General features: G+C 48.9%; 1 protein-coding gene across 1 annotated transcript in view; it reads right to left on the bottom strand.

Annotated features, from left to right (window-relative positions):
* The window catches only part of TOX2 (TOX high mobility group box family member 2), a 149,713-nt gene that overhangs the window by 80,376 nt on the left and 53,093 nt on the right, over positions 1–16,244 (bottom strand). The window contains exon 2 of the mRNA XM_086852573.1: positions 9,080–9,145. Coding sequence (XP_086708699.1) covers positions 9,080–9,145 — 66 coding nt within the window. The remainder of the gene's footprint in view (positions 1–9,079; positions 9,146–16,244) is intronic.

Below are 16,244 nucleotides of genomic sequence, written 5' to 3'. Positions count from 1 at the left end.
TCTGAGAGAGGCTGCTGGGGGTTTCTTCTCTGCTTGAGATCAGGCCAATAGCTAGTCAGTTCTGATAGCTAGCCAGCTAATAATTAGCCAGGCTAAAATCTAGCCAGAATGTAAACTACTCCACCCTGGGCCATGCTGACCATCAAAGACATGATTTACACCTTGTGCAGTCCCTTTACAGCAGTAAAAGCACATGGGAAATCCTTGATAAAGCAACACTTTCTTGGCTAAAGCACACCACCTTCCTCTACCATTTAATGAGCCATTGGCTTTACAAACCCAGCAGCATTGCTGGACAGCCAGGCCATGTGTTCTCACGCCACAGGAGCCACCCTGCACACCAGCAGATCCTGGTCAGTCTGACTGGACCTCAGCTGTGCCCCACGGGGCTCTGAAGCAGTCCCTGTCACTCCATCTCCTTCACCTCCAGCACACAGGGAGCATTGCTGGGGTGTGGGATACACCTTTCTCTCAGCCCCATTGGTGGGCATGATGGCATTTCAGCACCAGGAGCCACCCATGTCCAGTCCTCTGTCAGAGCTCATCTTGGTATCAGTGTTTTCTGTAGAAACCTTCAGATGAAGCTGCAGCAGCAGCAAAGGCTGTTTCTCAGGGGGTGGACATGGTCCTGCTGCTCCTTCTCTGGCACCCCCAGGTTCCCACCACCTCCCCAGCTGCAGCTCTGCTCCCTCCAGCCCTGGGCCAGTCTCCTGCACAGAGAGGATTTTTATTATTAATTTTTAAATGTTTCACTGTTTACAGACCTTTTCAATCCCAGCTCTGGCTGAAGCTCCTCAGGCATGTTTTGATTCCACATCTCACAGAACAAGAGCCTGATGTCCTGCTTAATACATGTGCTCTTTTTTGGGTCAAAACCATCCTCTGAGCTGATTCATATCCCAGAAAACCTTGGAAAGGCACAGGAAAGACAAGGAAAGGTAACTGCTGGGACTGGCCAGAGCTGGCCATGGTCTGCAGAGGACCTTGGAGAGTGGTGGATGCTATGCCCAGCCCTCATGTCAAGTGTGGTGTGTGTCCTCCAGTGCACCTGAGGATTTCCTTCTCCCTCCTGCCTTTGGTCCTAAACCTAAACCTATGAGCAATCTCCTTGATGAAATATCTACACATGAAATTCAGCCACCACAACAGTTTCAGTGTTTCCCATCCCTACCAAGTGCTCTGACAAGTGTCCTCAGCTGTTTGAGATGCTGTTTCTTTTTCCCCTTTTTTCCCCAGAATGAGTGCAATCGAAGCACAGACCATCCATTTTGCTCTAGGAATGGCTCAATTTCATTAGCAGTTCACTCTGGGATGCTTGGTGGCTGTTTTTCAAACACCCTATTGCTAAAAACTTAGGATTCCCTTGAGACCGAGGGTTGATGTTCACTCTGTTCGTAATACAAAGGGAATCTTTATTATTGTTTTATTTAAACACTATGGCTGGCCTTGCACCAGCAGTAAAACCTTCCCTTGCTATGACTAAGCTACAGGAATCGTTTCCTGACTGCACCTTTCAAAAATTTCACTGTCACACAGGAGTTCATGCAAAATTCACAAGCCTGGATCATCAGCTGTAGTTGTGCTCAACTCCCAAACCCCTCCTGGAAGGGTTTCCATTAGCTGCTGATTATAATAAATGACATGGAACACTCTATTGTTCATTCTAAAATAGTACATGAGATTCCTCCTGAACCGTCTGCTGAGAAAGGCATTTAGTATCTATCAATGTCTCCCCTCTATTTTTTCTTCCCCAGCACAACATATGAAATTATACAGTATTACTCAAAGAACAGCAGGGAAAGAGCAAAATCTGTATCCTAGCATGGGGGCCTGCAGTGCACACTCCCAAACTCTGTGTAATCCTCTTTCAACTCTGAGTCTATACAAACCTCTCTCTTCTCTTCCCTTCACTAGGGGTCTTTTATACACATATATCTGTATGTTCTTGCAGTATTTGCAAGGTAGCCTTGGAAAGGGATTGGGGAGCCATCCGTTATTGACTTTCAGGTGTGCTCTGCCCCTGATGGGGGCAATTCCAGACTTCAAAATTACAGATTATTTGCAGATTGGAAGAGACCAAGACTCTACACAGGCACAAGAGAATAAAATCCAAAGAGGACAAGACTGCTGGAGATTCAGGAGCACCAGAGCTCTTCATGCCCCCCTTAAAAACAGAAACCATAGTCCCCCTTTTTAAACCCCTCACTTATATGTGACTTCCTTTAACACTGACCAAGCTCTGATACCATCTGTTCCTGTGATCAACAGATCAATCCAAAAATCAACAGAATATGCAGACCCCAAACCCTGTCCCCTCAATTATTCACTCAAAGGGTGGTGAAACACTGGCACAGCTTCTCACATCCCAGAGAAGCTGTGGATGTCCTATCCCTGGGAACATCCAAGGTCAGCTTGGACAGGGCCCTGAGCACCCTGATGTGCTTGGAGATGTCCCTGCTCCTTGCTGAGGGTTTGAATTAGATGACTTAAGGGTGACTTCCATCCCAATCCATTCTGTGATTCTATGAAAGTTAAAACGAGTTTCTTCATGTGCAAAGGATTAATTAGAAACACCAAAGTTCATTAGGGGACTTGAGTGGAAATGGCACAAAGAATAACCTCACCATAGGCTCTAATCTTCTGTGCAGACCTTTTTATAAGACTCAAGAGAAGGATCACCCTCTGGAATTGCTCAGCCATGTCCATGATCTCCTGGATCACCCTCTGGAATTGCTCAGCCATGTCCATGATCTCCTGGATCACCCTCTGGAATTGCTCAGCCATGTCCATGATCTCCTGGGCTCTTCCAGCCTTTCTTCTGGAGCATTCCTGAGTTTGAGGCAGCAGCTGTGGTGACCACGAGCAACCTGCAGTGCCTTACAGGACAAAGTGCTGGAAACTCCTCCAAATTCACACACCTGGGTGGTCAGAGTCAGCTGCCATGAGAACATCTCACACCTGAGCAATTGCCTGTAGCTGCTTCACTGTCACTGGCAGACAGTGACAGCCCCACCACTGATGCACTGGAAACCAAAGGCCACCTTGGTTCCGTTTTACAGCTCCTGCTCTGGAGGGAGGGGGAATGAGGGCAGGGTGAGGCACAAATTCATCAGCACCCAATCACCCTCACTCTGCCCAGGGCTCCATGATCAGTCACTGTGTCCTGGCTCCGTGGTCCCCAGCAGGGATGGGGAACCCTGCACTCACGTGGGTCTTCCCCAGCCCCAGGTTTATTTTATCCAGTGTTGACATTTTGCTGTGATTCAGTCAAGACTGGTGGCAACAACATGTCTGCCAGTATTATGACAAGGTTTGAAGGCATATTTTATAGCAGAGGCTGCCAAGACGAGCTCTGTCTCGTCTGGAGCGTTAGCAGAACATGAGGAAGGTATCCATAGCTTCCCACACATCATTAATTTCTAATTATCCTATCTTTGCTTTCTGCATTATCACTTATTTACCAAACACAGCTTTACTGGACCGCCAAGTTCCTTATAACCAGCAAAGCCATTGTTATGTTAAAACAAATGTTCTAAATGTTATTTATTATTTGATAAACCTTGTGTAACCCTGAATGAGGACATTAAACGGCAAGAACACTACTTCAAAATCCCATTTTAAATAAGTCACCAAGACAGCTGTGCCTTTATAAAACACATTAGAGTGGCACTCAGAGCACATATGGCTCAGGGATATATACAAATTATACAATTTCTGTCATTCGATCAAATAAGAGGGACGTTTTGACCCCAGAAATGAGTCAAATGTAAGTTGTAATTCCAGCCCCAGTGGAGGCCCCGGTGGTAATGGATCCTGACGGCTGATCAAAGAGCCCTGACCATTTGACCCACCAGATCAGTGACTCACTGTATCTATTATGGCTAATACAGACCCCAGCGTGGAGATATATGGAGGCAGGGAGATAAAGGGCAATAGATACAGTAGATAAATGTTGATTTATACACACGCAGGCACGCGGGGACACCCGCAGATGGATCCCATGTGTGCGGGAAGGGGCGGCCGTGGCTAAACCCCCACTCCTGCTCGTGCTGGAACTGAAGACAGCTGCTGTGGATGTGTGTGTGCCCATGACAAGTATCAGCTCTCCTAGCTGTATCTCCCTTGGGGTGTCAGCAAAACCCCTGTGCCCAGCAGGGCTCCCTGATTCACACACAGCCAGGGAAAATCCACCTTCTGCTTTACACACATCCACAGCCCTGCAGAAACACATCCCTGCCCATGGAATTGCTTTCTTGGCAGTGTAAGTGTAAACAGCTCATCCACGAGATACCCAGTCTCACCCTAAAGCCCAGAGCCCCAGTTAAAGCCCCTGGTGCTGCTCTACACATCAGGTGAGACACTTGACACCATCTGTAGCAGGTGTCTCACCAGGCTTGGGTGAAATCCTGCCTTTTTCAGTCACAGAATCCTGGAACGGATGGGTGGGAAGAGACCTTAAAGCTCATCTCATTCCACCCCTGGCACGGGCAGGACACCTTCCACTGTCCCAGGTTGCTTTAAGTCCCATCCAGCCTGGCCTTGGACACTTCCAGGGATCCAGGAGCAGCCACAGCTTCTCCAGGCATCTTGCTTTTTCAGCTGTAGAATCCTGGAATGGTTTGTGTTGGGTCTTAAAGACCATCCAGTTCCACACCCCTGCCATGGGCAGGGACACCTTCCACTACCCCAGGCTGCTGTGCAAACCTGGCAGCCAAGAGCTGACATTTTAGACACTTTGGGCAGCATGAGCCTGCCAGCAAGAGCAGCACACAGGAACAGCATTAGGAGGAGGAATTGATGTGCAAAGAACTTTGTCAATTTAACTCTCCTATTTTCAACTGAACTCTCAAATTTTCAACACTTTATAGCAGTGGGTCCAGCCTGTGCCCTCACTTCCAAAAGCAAAGAGCTGAGTCTCCCTGGCCTGAACAAACCACAGTGGTGTTGAACAGCCTTTCCACAAGGAGACACACAAATTTACTTGCAGGGACAGAAATGGGCTGGTTGCTCAGCTGGAATAAGCCATGCACTGAAATCTCCTGGGATTAGGCAGAGCACAGGATCCAAGCTGTCCAGTGATAAATAATCAGCTCTTTCCTCCTTCAAGCTGCCTGTTGCGCTGCTGGCAGCCAGAGATATTCATGGAGGGAGGGGAAATGCAGCGAACACCCTCCCCAAGGCTTTCCATAACATCCCTGCACTGGCCAGGTACACAGCCCCAGCCCTGCTCCCAAAAGCCAAGGGACAGTGGTCCCCAAAGCCATGCCAGGGCCTGGCAGTCCCCACAACCTCTCACATCACCCCAGCTCCACAACAAGGCAGCTCCTGCATTTCTTCAGCCAGCACATGGGATGATGATACCTTCTCACAGGGGATTCCCAGGCATAGTCAATCCATGTTTTTAAAGCATCCGTGGACTTTTGCTGCAAGTGCAAAAGTCTCAGTGCCAAATAAAACCAACCTCATTCCTGTCCTGGAATTTCCCAACCTTTCCCTTTCCTGGTGTTACTCTACTTATCACAAAGACCTTAATAAATATCTTTTCCCACTGATTTTGCAGGTGTTTTTATTTCTTTCACCAGCACCATTGTATTTTTACTAATCTTTAAGAGCACTTCATAGCTGTGTATTCCTCAGGATTTTTCACATTATTTAATTCCTTCCCTTTGTTTGGGAAGGAGGGTGGGAAAGAAAGAAGGAGAATTGACAAGGGTGAGGAATGATGCTCTGCTGACTCCACGAGACACAAGAGATACCTCACTCATCTCGGGGGTCAAATGTCCACGATGGTTTGATCAGATGTCAGCTTGCATTTATACCCTGGCCTCTGCTGGAGGTTGAATTACATTTCACATTTGACTCACTTCTGGGGTCAAATGTCCCTCCTATTTGATGGAACAAGAGGAATTATTTTCCCCAAGCAGGTTGTGCTGGCGTGAGCTGTCAGTGCTCTCATTATGTTTTAGGCTCCTTTATTTCTGCATTTTGTCCTCAGCTGAGTCCAACCCCTCTGAGATGACAAGAGCTGCAGCCATGGCACAAAAGCCATCCCAACAAGAGAGATGGGGGGAAGGAAGAGGGCACCTGGCTTCCATATGGATGGTGTTTTGTGGGCGTTTTATATGGGTTTTGTTCTGGGGTTTTGTTTCTTCTTCCCCTCAAGCTGGCAGCTAGGCAGGGAATAATGAAGGAGAGGCAGGAGGACCCTGATCCTGCCTTTACCACTCTCTTGCCAGGAGAAACTGTAAAAACCCAGAATGGTTTGGGTTGGAAAGGACCTTAAATCTCATCTGTTTCCAATCCCCTGCCATGGCAGGGACACTTTCCACTGTCCCAAGCTGCTCCAAGACCCATCCAACCTGGCCTTGGACATTTCCAGGGATCCAGGGGCAGCCCCAGCTGCTCTGGGCACCCTGTGCCAGGGCCTGCCCACCCTCACAGGGAACAATTCCTGCCCAATATCCCATCCAGTCCTGCCCTCTGGCACTGAGAGACATTCCCTGTGTCCTGTCCCTCCATTCCTTGTCCCCAGTCCCTCTCCAGCTCACCTGGAGGCCCTTCAGGCCCTGGAAGGGGCTCTGAGCTCCCCCTGGAGCTTTCTGCCCTGGGCTGAATAGAACTTCCTTAGGATCAAAAACCAGACAAGGAGCTGAGACAAATCTGCTGCCAGGGAGCTGCAGGATCATGATGGAGGAAAAACCCAACCCACCAGGCTCATCTACTGCAGTGTGATGGTTCCAGCCCTGAGTCTGAAAATTTTGCCTTTGTCTTGAAGGAACCCAAGGGCTGCTGGATGTCCCTCATGGGCTGTAAAGGTATCTGGTGGTTCAGCAGCCTCTGAGGTGAGACTGTGGAACCCCCCTCCTGCTGGTTAACGTACTCCTTCGGGTTACAACAGGTTTAGCAAACAATAAAAAGCCATCTGGAACCCCCATTTAAATAGCAGAGTCGTGTCCTTAGTGCTGAAGTCATGGCTGGGGCTGTAAAACCAGTAAACAAGTTCTGATGTGCAGGTAAATAAAGGGAGATGATGCACTAAGGAGGGTGAGGAGGAAGCTGCTCCTCATCCTCCTTGGCCAAAGCTCAGGCTGGGTGTGAGCCCACATCCCTGCAGGGCATGAACTGGGATCCTCACCTTCCCTCCCAGTTCCACCCAGCTGAGTTCCTGGGGAGTCCCACAGAGCCCACCCTGCACCCCCGTACCCCCAGCTCCCCTCTGACTGTCCCACACCAGCACAGGGAGGGACTGGGGATGCAAAACAAGGCAAATTTTCCCATTTATTTTCCATCTTACTCTCCATAGTGCTGGTGGGGAAAGAGCAGCACAGCCCCTGTGCACAAAGCCATCCCTGCAGTGGGGGGTTCCTGCCCTCTGCCAAGGGAAAGAACTTTCCTCCCTCTCCATCCTTAACTGCTACTCCAAAATGGGAAATAAAGATCAGCAAGTAAACAGAGAGCAAATGAAGAGTAGAGTCCTGTTGCCCAGGTTACAGGGGTCTAAGCTGGCTTGGCTGATCCTTCTCCAGGATCAAACTCAGGACATGAATCCTCTACCTGCTTTCCTTTAGGAGCCAGCCCTCCTTGAGGTGCAGCAAACCACTCCCAACCCCACAGCACCCCTTCTGACCTCCCTCTCACGCCCACCCTTGAGGGAAATGGGATGAGATAGCTGCTAAGAAGGAAACACAAATGGTTCATGCTGGCTCACTCTGCCCAAGTCCAGCCTGGCCCTGCAGGCACATCATGGCCAGGGACTGTGGCTGGTCCCTGTGCCAGCACTGCCAGCACTTCCCAGTGAAATCCTTGTCCCTCAGGAGTTTTTAGAGGCAAAGTATCTACAGCAGCTGCCCTGCAGAGCCTGTGGCTGTGCACAGCCTGGGGGACAGGACAGGGCTGACCTGGATGGGGCTCTTAGGGACCTTTCCCATATTTACTCACCCTCTGGCAATTCCTGGCTCAACCCCACGCTGCTGTTGGAACACATATTTGTTTCTGCTGAATCACTCAGTAGTACAAAGTTTGCTGTTCCTTCCCCACCCTGGGATTCCTCCTCACGCAAGAACAACCTCTCCCCACGCCGTGGTGGTGACGGCTCCTCTCCTGTGCCAGCTCCCAGAGCCAGAGCAGGAACTCCTGAGCAGTGATACTGCCTGCTCCAAGGAGGCAAACACAGCATTCCATCCCATTCCCACTGCAAAGTGGAGAGAGTTTAACCCCTGCTGCTATTGGAGCCCTGTGCTTCTCAAGCTTTGCAATCCACTGAGATGGCCCAAACCCCAGGGGCACTCTGTGGGAGGGTGTCTGGGGTCACCAAAACAGCCCAACACAACCAAAACTGGGATGTGTCAGCAAGGAACTGCCGCCCTCCCTCCCATGGCTGCATGTGAAGATGCTCCACGCTGAGGCTGCAGCTCCTCTCACCACACCAGGCCACCCCTGAGGGGTGCACAGGGCACCAGCTCTCATCTTCTCCAGGACAGGGGGATAGAACAACATGTGCTGAAGCCCTCCTGTCCCAGCAGGACCAAAATATGAGCTTAACTTTATAGAATCACCAAACTGGGTTGGAAGATCATCTTAAAGATCATGTTCCAACCCATATACAGCTTTAGGGCCCCACTCTGTGTTTTTTTCCATGGCTTGGGCACCTGCAAGACATGAACACTTCTATTCTGGTCCCCCACACATGGGTTTCTAGCTCCAAAACAGGAACCCTTGGATTCCTTTTTCCCCCCTGTTAATCTATTTAGCTACAGGAAATACTCCACATGAGGGAAGGAGACACCTGAACTGCACACAATACTTGGAAACTTCACTGTGTCCAGAAACACCAAATGCACCCTCATTTTCAGTGAGGGATGCTGAGGCAAAGTTTTTCAGCAAAGCTTTTTCAGCAGAGCCAGGCTCCAGTGGCAGGCAACAGGATGGAAGTGCATCCCAATCCACCATCCACCGCTCCTCAGCAGCAGCTGGGCTCTGACCTCCTCCATGGATGTCCCAGGAGGGCAGATTCACAGAGAACTCCTAGAATTTGTGCTTTAGTCCCTTAAAAATCTCACCCCAGCAAAGCAACACTTACCTGATTGGCCGATAGAAACTCCTGGGCGTTGTCGTTCATCCCCATGTACATGTTCTCCCCATCAAACTAGAAAGGCAAAAAGAAGAGTTAATAAAATGCCATCTCCTGTGCATCCCAAATGCCTTCCTGGCTCTTCACACCCAGAGCCAGAATTCCCAAAGAAAAACCCTGAGCTGCTGTTTGAACACTTTTCAGAGTGTATGAGCACACCTTCACCCCAGTTATTGCAATGGGATATGCTGACATAGCATGGATATGGGATTTTGTCAGTGAAATAAGGAATGAACCACTCCAGATAAGTCATATGTGTGAACCCACAGATGCACCCTGCAGCAAAGATCACCCCAAAGAAGCTGTTGCCAAAACTCCTCCTAGGCCATCAGTCTGATATGAAAAGCTTCAATCAATGGAAATGTCCAGCCTTGGACAGATCCCATTCTATCCTCTTACAGACCTCTGCATAACCCTCAGCACCAAATTCTGCAGCAATGCAGAATCACTCTGGAGCATTCAGTCTCTGTGCAAAGCCTGACACATCCATCCCCTCATCTCCTGCTCTCCTGCCTGCTCTGCCAGGACTCTGCCTGAGCACAGCCCATCCTCCTGAGTGCCCACAGCTCCAACACACAATTCCCAGCTGCTAATTCACTTATCAGGCCACAAAACCCCCATGGAGAACTACAACTCTTCTCACTAATTAGCTACAACGGGAGCTTTTCACTCCCTCCATTCCAAAGGAAGGAAAAAAAGCCCTCCAGGATTGTCTCTGGCTGGAAGTACAGCTGGGGCAGGCCTCAATGCTGAGTGCACAAATTAATTATGGCAATAAAAACGGGCTGTGCCATAAAACACTCCCGAGATGAGGATGGAGGTACCGGCTGTGAGTGACACCTTGCACTTAACAAGGGGAAGAGCCAACCCTCCTGCCCTTACCAGCAGCATGATGAATTGGAGATCACTCACCCCTCACCTGTTCTCTCACTCTCTGATATGAAGCTGATTCCAGTTATGCCTTAACAGAAATTGGCCATATTAAGAGCAATAAAAGCGAAATCTAAATAAAACCGGGTGAAGATTTTCAGCCTGGACAATTAATTACACTTCCATTTCTCAGAGTGCTGCAGGATTAGCTGTTAAAGTCAGCAGAGTTAGTAAAGCCAAGTGGGGGTAACACGGCTCTGCTTGGCCTCAGACACCCTCTAATTGCTAAACTGTCCTCTGGCACGGCAAACCAATTAAAAGCTGCAAAACTGGAGCAGGTATTGTGGCACTGGTTAAGTGACACCAGCAGCAGCTGCAGCAGGGTGGGAGAGGATCCCTGTGCAGCTGCTGGGTTCTGTGAGATCCATCAGTGAGGCAGGAGCTGTGGGATGCAAGGAGCACTGGGACAAACAACTTCCCCAGAAGGCAGCTGGACATCATCCACCTCAGCCTGCATTCCCCTGCAGCACCTGTCAGATGTTCCCTGGCACAGCCAGCTCCTGGCAGCACAGCTCCAGCTGGAGCTTCCAGGAACCCAGACCCAACCAGCTCTACAGCCTGAATACCCCCTGACAAGCCCAGCCACCCCAGCAAACACACCTGGGCTGGCAGCAGAGGGGCCAGAGGTTGCTGGAGAATCACGGAATCTCCAGGGTTGGAAAAGCCCTCCAGGATCACTGAGCCCAACATTCCCCCTGAACTGCCAAGGCACCATTTAGTGATGGCCCCAAGTGCCACATCACCTCTCATAAATCCCTCCAGGGATGGAGACTTCACCACTGCCCTGGGCCACCTCTTCTGGTACCTGGCCACCGTTCCAGTGAAGAAATTTTCCCTGATATCCAATCCAAACCTGCCCTGGTGCCCATGAGGCTGATTCCTCTCATTCCACCCCTTGTTACCCACGAGAAGACACCGACCCACACTTGGCCACCACCTTTTTCTCCAGGAAAATAAATTACCTTGAAAATTACATTCAGCAAACCAAAAGTATCTTTCAGTGGGGAGGCCCAGAGCAGGACAAACCCTCCCCTTTCTCCACATCCTTCTGCTTGTCCGGATGTATTTTTTTTATGGCTTTCTACTATTCCTCTACCTCCTTCCACAATTCCTCCTAACCTTGATGCCTTCATAACAACTGTAATGAATCCTTCCTTCAAAATTACCGTTTCTCTGATTGCCAGGCTGAGCAGCGAGCCTGAAAATCAAGACTTGAAATGCAATGGAAACTTTGGAATTTCCCCACTGCTGATTGGATTTTTTTTTCCCCTCTCCTCCAGGCTATGAAGGTGCAAACAAATTTATTAGAAAATCTCCCATCAGGATATTTTTTCAATTAGATGTTTGCCAGTTATGCAGCAGCCAGGTAGAGCAGATAAGTAATGTGCTCTCCCTCATCTCATTATTGTTTTGCTACGGAATGCACTTCAAAACAATCAAACCCATCATTCCAGGTAGATTTATGGTAGAAAAAGAAATTTTAATATTTCCCTTTGGTTAGAAATGCTTCCTCCTTTTTTCCCTTCACTCTAGCTCCTGTTTCAGACATGGATACAGCCACTCATCACCCCCCTTACCCCAAAATCCAGCCTCCACTGAATGATGTGGCAGGGATAATTTTCAAGTCCTAATTCAAAAGGAACATCCTCTTGTGTGTTGTCTTAATCACCCTTTTGCTCGGTTGCAATTACTTAATTTTATTATTCTTTGGTTAATAGGAGCAGCCTATTAAACAAATCAGTGGCTGTGGCTGATTCTCTCCTGCATGAAATGAGCACAAAGCCAGGGAAGGAAGGGAAAAGAGGGAAAGAAAAAGGGAAGGGGGAAAAAAAGGGGGAAGTAAAGGGAAAGGGTGAGGGAGAAAGGAAAGTGCCCCAGATTCCACCAGTTCTGGCAAGAAAGTCAAATGAACACCACTGAACTGCCTTGGTCTGCAGGTGAACTCCAAGCCAAAGGCCAGGCAAGATTCCATCTGGTGCCACAGGAGGTGGCTTTGCCTGGCACGGGTGGATAAGGATGGGGACGCTGCCAACCCCATTCAGAGAGGGAATTCCAAGGACATCAAGGTGATGGAGACCAAGTCACAACTGCACCCCTCCATGGGGACAACCCACTGAGAATTTTGGGTCCAAGCAAAAGGTATAAGTGTGAGAAAACATCCTCTGAAATTCAGTTTTTCATGGAGAATTTAATTAAAAATACAATTTTTTTTTACTACAGCTCTTCCAGGGGAGCTGCAGCTGGCACTGCTCTGTCGGCCCATACTGAGTTCAATTCAGATGTTGTTGTACAAAGCACTTTTTAAACTTTTATTGCTTTTCTAGACTCACTTTGGTTTGTTGTTTTTGCTCCACAGCATTATTTTCAAACCTGTGAATGTGCCCAGAGGTCACACAGGTCTCATGTTAGCCAGATGAATATGAAAAAGAAAAACAAATGCAGGCAGCAGACTGGGACAGACCCCAAAGTGCAGCAGCTGTGGGAGCTCCAGCTCTGTGCAAACAGGGAGAACAAATGTTTGCTAACTGGGAAGGGCCCAGTGGAAAGAAACACAACCTCCTGCCAAGATTCCAAGAAGGTGTTACTTTTTCCTGGATGGCATTGCCAGCTTGTACAATTTTATTATGAACCTCATCACATCCTTTTTATTTTGTGAGAGCCACGAACTGAGATGGAAACTTCAGCTCTGTAGGAAAACGTGGAATCACAGGTTGGAAGGGACCTTAAAGATCATCCAGTTCAACTCCCCTGACATGGGCAGGGCCACCTTCCACTAGACCAGAAAATGTGGGCAAAATTCATACCAGTAATACCTTCTGTGATACCTGCAAGATCTCAAAAGCCTTCCAAACCTCTTATTTAATTTTATTTTATGTGTGGTGAGTTTGGGGGCTTTTTTTGATTTGAGGTTTATTTTTTTTTTGGAGGAGTCTTACCTAAATTTTAACACTCATTTTTGGCAATACCAGACCAGAGCACCTAAACTGCAAGTCCACTGAGGTTCTAGAGCTTGAAAATGTGGGCTGTTAATACAAATCCAGCAGTATTTAAGAGCCATCACTATCAAGGAGCTACTAAATGACCAGCTAAGAACAAATTGGATGTTTCCAGTGGTTCCTACTGCTCAGAGCTATAAACATTTGCCTCTGGTTTGACACAGGAGATGGGCAGTGGGTTCCCTCTCATGACAAGCTCATTTCCAAACTGGCACTGGGGATGCCACATTTCACTGGAGATTCTTGGAATGCATCTGGGTTTGTTTCCCCAGCAAGACACACCTCAGCTACACCAGCAGCAAGAGAGAGTGACCCAAAGTAATGCCATGCAAGGAAAGCCTTCACGTTTTTAGTGAGTGAAAGTTAGGACCCAAGAAAACTTGTGTGACACAGTTAATCTGTATTAAATAGTCCTGACTTAAAAATAAAATAAAAAATAAAATAAAAATGCAGCCCATACAATGCTGGGCTTCACTCAGCTGCTTCCAAGAGCACCATTCCCACCATGGGGAAACATAACTCTTCTTTAGAAAGTGTTCCAGAAATGCTTTTATCTGCAATTCGTTTTTATCAGTATTATCAGTGGCACATTCTGCTGTCAGTGCACTTTGGCCATGGCACTTCCAAGCCCTGCACGCCCCTGGTGCTACTGCTGCACACCAGGCTCAGCCCTTTGAGGGATCCACACCCAAGGATGCTGGTCCTGGTAAGGATCCTGGTCCTGGTAAGGATCCTCTCTGTCCACATCTCTGGGGTGTGAAATCCTCACCTCAGCCCTGCCCCTGCCAGCGCTGCTGCTGGCTGAGCTGCCACTGCAAATTCCTGCAGGAGTAATTTAGCATCCCACCTCTTCAGGGAATACACAGCTGAGGTTAGCTTAATCTCTTTAACTGCAGCTCCCCCATTAAGGTCTTTACACAACCTCTGGCCCAGAGTGATCTACTTAGCATTATTTATTTGTGTGCTGAAATGCTTGGGCAGCCCCTGGGTTGATGCTGTCAGGGAGGGTCAGGAGTTCAGCAGGAGATTTATGGTTCCCCCAGGAGTGCCCTGCCAGGGGAGCTCAGTGTGTCCCTCCCAGCCAGCCTGGCCACTGCCACTGCCACTGCTCTGGGGACAAATGGCATCAACAGGGAGCACGGCCCTGCAGCAGGTGACAGAGGCAGAACACAAACACAGCATCCACAGCAGCCACAGGGCTTTGAGGGGCTGAGTTTTCTACAAACAGTGAGTATTCTCACACATGATCCCAGGGGAAATTCAGCTTGATATGGTTGAAGTCTTGAGGCTTAAAGCCTTACAGTGAAAAGTGGCTTGTTTGGTTGATTTGTTTGTTTTAAGAACAGTTTACAAGGAGGATAAAAACCTGGCAGGAATTTTTTTTCAAATACACCAGGAGGAGGAAACCTGCAGGGCTGGTGGGGACAGGGTATGGTAGAAGCTGTCAAGGAATGACAGCCAGGGGGGAAAGAAAGGAAAGACCTGCACCTGGACACTGGTGGAGTGAGTATTCAGAAACTCCTAAACTGGAGCATCCCCTTTGGAAAGACCCATCTGAGAAGCTCTCACATTGGGATGGCCAGAAGGAAAACATAAAACCAGCCCAGGAAATCCTTAAGGAACCCCCATGGCCAAGTGACTTTCACCCACCTGCTCTAAAACAACGTGAGGGAACTTTGGGACCCTCATGATAACGAAGGCACCGAGGGGCTGGAATGTCCAGAGATGGGAACAGAGCTGGGGAAGGGTCTGGAGCACCAGGAGGGGCTGAGGGAGCTGGAAAGGGGCTCAGCCTGGAGCAAAGGAGGCTCAGGGGGCCCTTCTGGCTCTGCACAATCCCTGCCAGGAGGGGACAGCCGGGGGGGTCGGGCTCTGCTGCCAGGGAACAGCCACAGGAGGAGAGGGAATGGCCTCAGGCTGGGCCAGGGGAGGTTTAGATTGAGATTAGGGAAAGTTTCTCCACTGCAAGGCTTGTCCAGCTCTGGCACAGCTGCCCAGGGCAGTGGTGGAGCCACCATCCCTGGAGGGATTTAAAAGATAGGAGGATGTAATACTTGGGGACGTGGATTAGAGGTGGCCTTAACTGTGCTGGGTCAATGGCTGGGCCTAACAATCCCAGAGGTCTTTCCCAGCCTCAATGATTCAGTGATTTTAAATGTCTGACCCTTGTCTCTGCTCCCAAACACTCAGGAGTGGGAAGGGGAAGGCTCCAAACCTGCATATCCAACCCAGTGTAAGCCCATCATACTCCAACACACCCCAAGGAGGCCCAGAGGGAGCCAAGACAAGGGACCTTGTGCCTCACAGCCCACTTAGAGCTTGCTGAAGGGTCAGCAAGCCCCTAGGAAAGATGAACTGACCTCCCTGGTTGAACTTCTCACAAGGTTCCTCAAAAACCAGCTCTAAATCCCAAAGCCCAACACATCATGGGCCCAGGGGAAGGTTCTCTTGCTCACAGCAAGACACTCAGTAGGTTTTAGCAAGCAGAAGATCATGGTGCGTGATCCATCTGCACTAAAATCTATCCAGCTCATCATATAACTGATCTGGAAGGGCTCAGTTTATTAATGAGACAGAAATTATTCAGGCCAGCCAAAACTAAAAGCGACTTTGAATAGCTTTGCATTAGGAGTCTCGCTGCACTAAGTGGCACTGAGGAAATGGAAGATTAAATTTAATGTCAATAAATGCAAAGTAATGCACTGAAGAAAAGCAATCCCAACGACAGACATTACAATGGGCCTTAAAATAGATGTTGTTGTCCAGAAGAGAAACTTCTCTGGAGAGTTCACTTCCAAGGTTTTTTCAGTCCTCAGCAGCTGCCAAAAATGCCATTCAGGTTTTAGGAGAAATCAGGAGAAGAGCAAAAAATGAAAGATCAAGTATATATTGCTGCAGGACACTGTGGCTTAGAGGGATCCAGAACATCAATTGGGTAAATGAGAGATGAGTAATAAGCCCTGACCTGTGGGCTCCTGGGAGCTCTGTGGACAGATATAATCTCATTTTTCAGCATATGTGTGATCAAATATCATGGTGGGCCCTCCATCCCTGGAGATACTCTGAGCTCAGCTGGACCAGGCACTGCACAGCCCCGTGTGGGTGGCCCAGCTTTGCCTGGGGGGCTCAGGACACACAGACGTCCCTCAGGACTGGCAATATTTGGTGTTTGGGGGCTTCTGGAATAT

This window comes from Cyanistes caeruleus, chromosome 16 (assembly GCF_971803275.1).
Source record: "Cyanistes caeruleus chromosome 16, bCyaCae1.hap1.1, whole genome shotgun sequence".
Lineage (NCBI taxonomy): Eukaryota > Metazoa > Chordata > Aves > Passeriformes > Paridae > Cyanistes > Cyanistes caeruleus.
This window is presented reverse-complemented; position numbering and strand designations above follow the sequence as displayed.